Source organism: Rhinopithecus bieti, unplaced genomic scaffold (assembly GCF_001698545.2).
Source record: "Rhinopithecus bieti isolate Rb0 unplaced genomic scaffold, ASM169854v2 scaffold_2399, whole genome shotgun sequence".
Classification (NCBI taxonomy): Eukaryota; Metazoa; Chordata; class Mammalia; order Primates; family Cercopithecidae; genus Rhinopithecus; species Rhinopithecus bieti.
The window spans coordinates 1-956 of record NW_016843040.1 but is presented as its reverse complement, the minus strand read 5'-3'; the positions used below and the strand labels follow the sequence as shown (position 1 = coordinate 956).

Here is a 956-nt window from a genome sequence, read left to right as displayed (position 1 = left end):
ACTGTTGGCTCCTAGGGCTGGCACCGCTGCCGGCGCGGTGAGTGAGCTGGTGCCGTGGTCGGTGGGTGCAGGGTACGTGGTGGCGAAGGTGCGTGCAGTGGACGCGGACTCAGGCTACAACGCCTGGCTTTCGTACGAGCTACAGCTGGGTACTGGCAGCGCTCGCATCCCGTTCCGCGTGGGGCTGTACACGGGCGAGATCAGCACGACACGTGCCCTCGACGAGACTGACTCGCCTCGCCACCGCCTACTCGTGATGGTGAAGGACCACGGAGAGCCGACGTTGACAGCCACGGCCACCGTGCTGGTGTCGTTGGTGGAAAGTGGCCAGGCACCCAAAGCCTCGTCGCGGGCGTGGGTGGGCGCCGCGGGCTCAGAGGCTACGCTGATGGATGTCAACTTGTACCTGATCATCGCCATCTGCGCGGTATCCAGCCTGTTGGTGCTCACGGTGCTGCTGTACACGGCGCTGCGGTGCTCGGTGCCGCCCACTGAGGGTGCTTGCGTGCCCGGAAAGCCCACGCTGGTGTGCTCCAGCGCCGTGGGGAGCTGGTCTTACTCGCAGCAGAGGCGGCAGAGGGTGTGCTCTGGGGAGGACCCACCCAAGACGGATCTCATGGCCTTCAGCCCCAGCTTATCTCAAGGTCCAGACTCCACAGAAGAGAGACAGCACTCAGAATCAGAATACGTAGGAAAGGTGAGTCTTTTAATTTTTCTTGCCAATTCTAAAATTATTCTTTTAAAAAAATTCTATATGATTTCTACTAGTTATTTAGATTCATAGTTTCTCATTTATTTTATATCATCCTACTGTGCAATGTTGAATATGAATTAGAGATCAATTTCTTGCATTTACTGAACAATTTACTTAAACAATCTACAAAACTGTTTTCTTATTTTTACATTTTGGCATTTCCTTCATTAAGTCATGAGTAATAGACCATGAAAGCCTGAAA

General features: G+C 53.7%; 1 protein-coding gene across 1 annotated transcript; it reads left to right on the top strand.

Annotated features, from left to right (window-relative positions):
• Positions 1–30: 30 nt before the first annotated feature.
• On the top strand, positions 31–697 carry LOC108525088 (protocadherin alpha-2-like; the record flags this gene model as incomplete). Its single annotated transcript, XM_017866166.1, has 1 exon — positions 31–697. A coding segment is annotated over exon 1 (441 nt), but the record flags the coding sequence as incomplete, so codon positions are not given.
• Between the last annotated feature and the right edge of the window lie 259 nt (positions 698–956).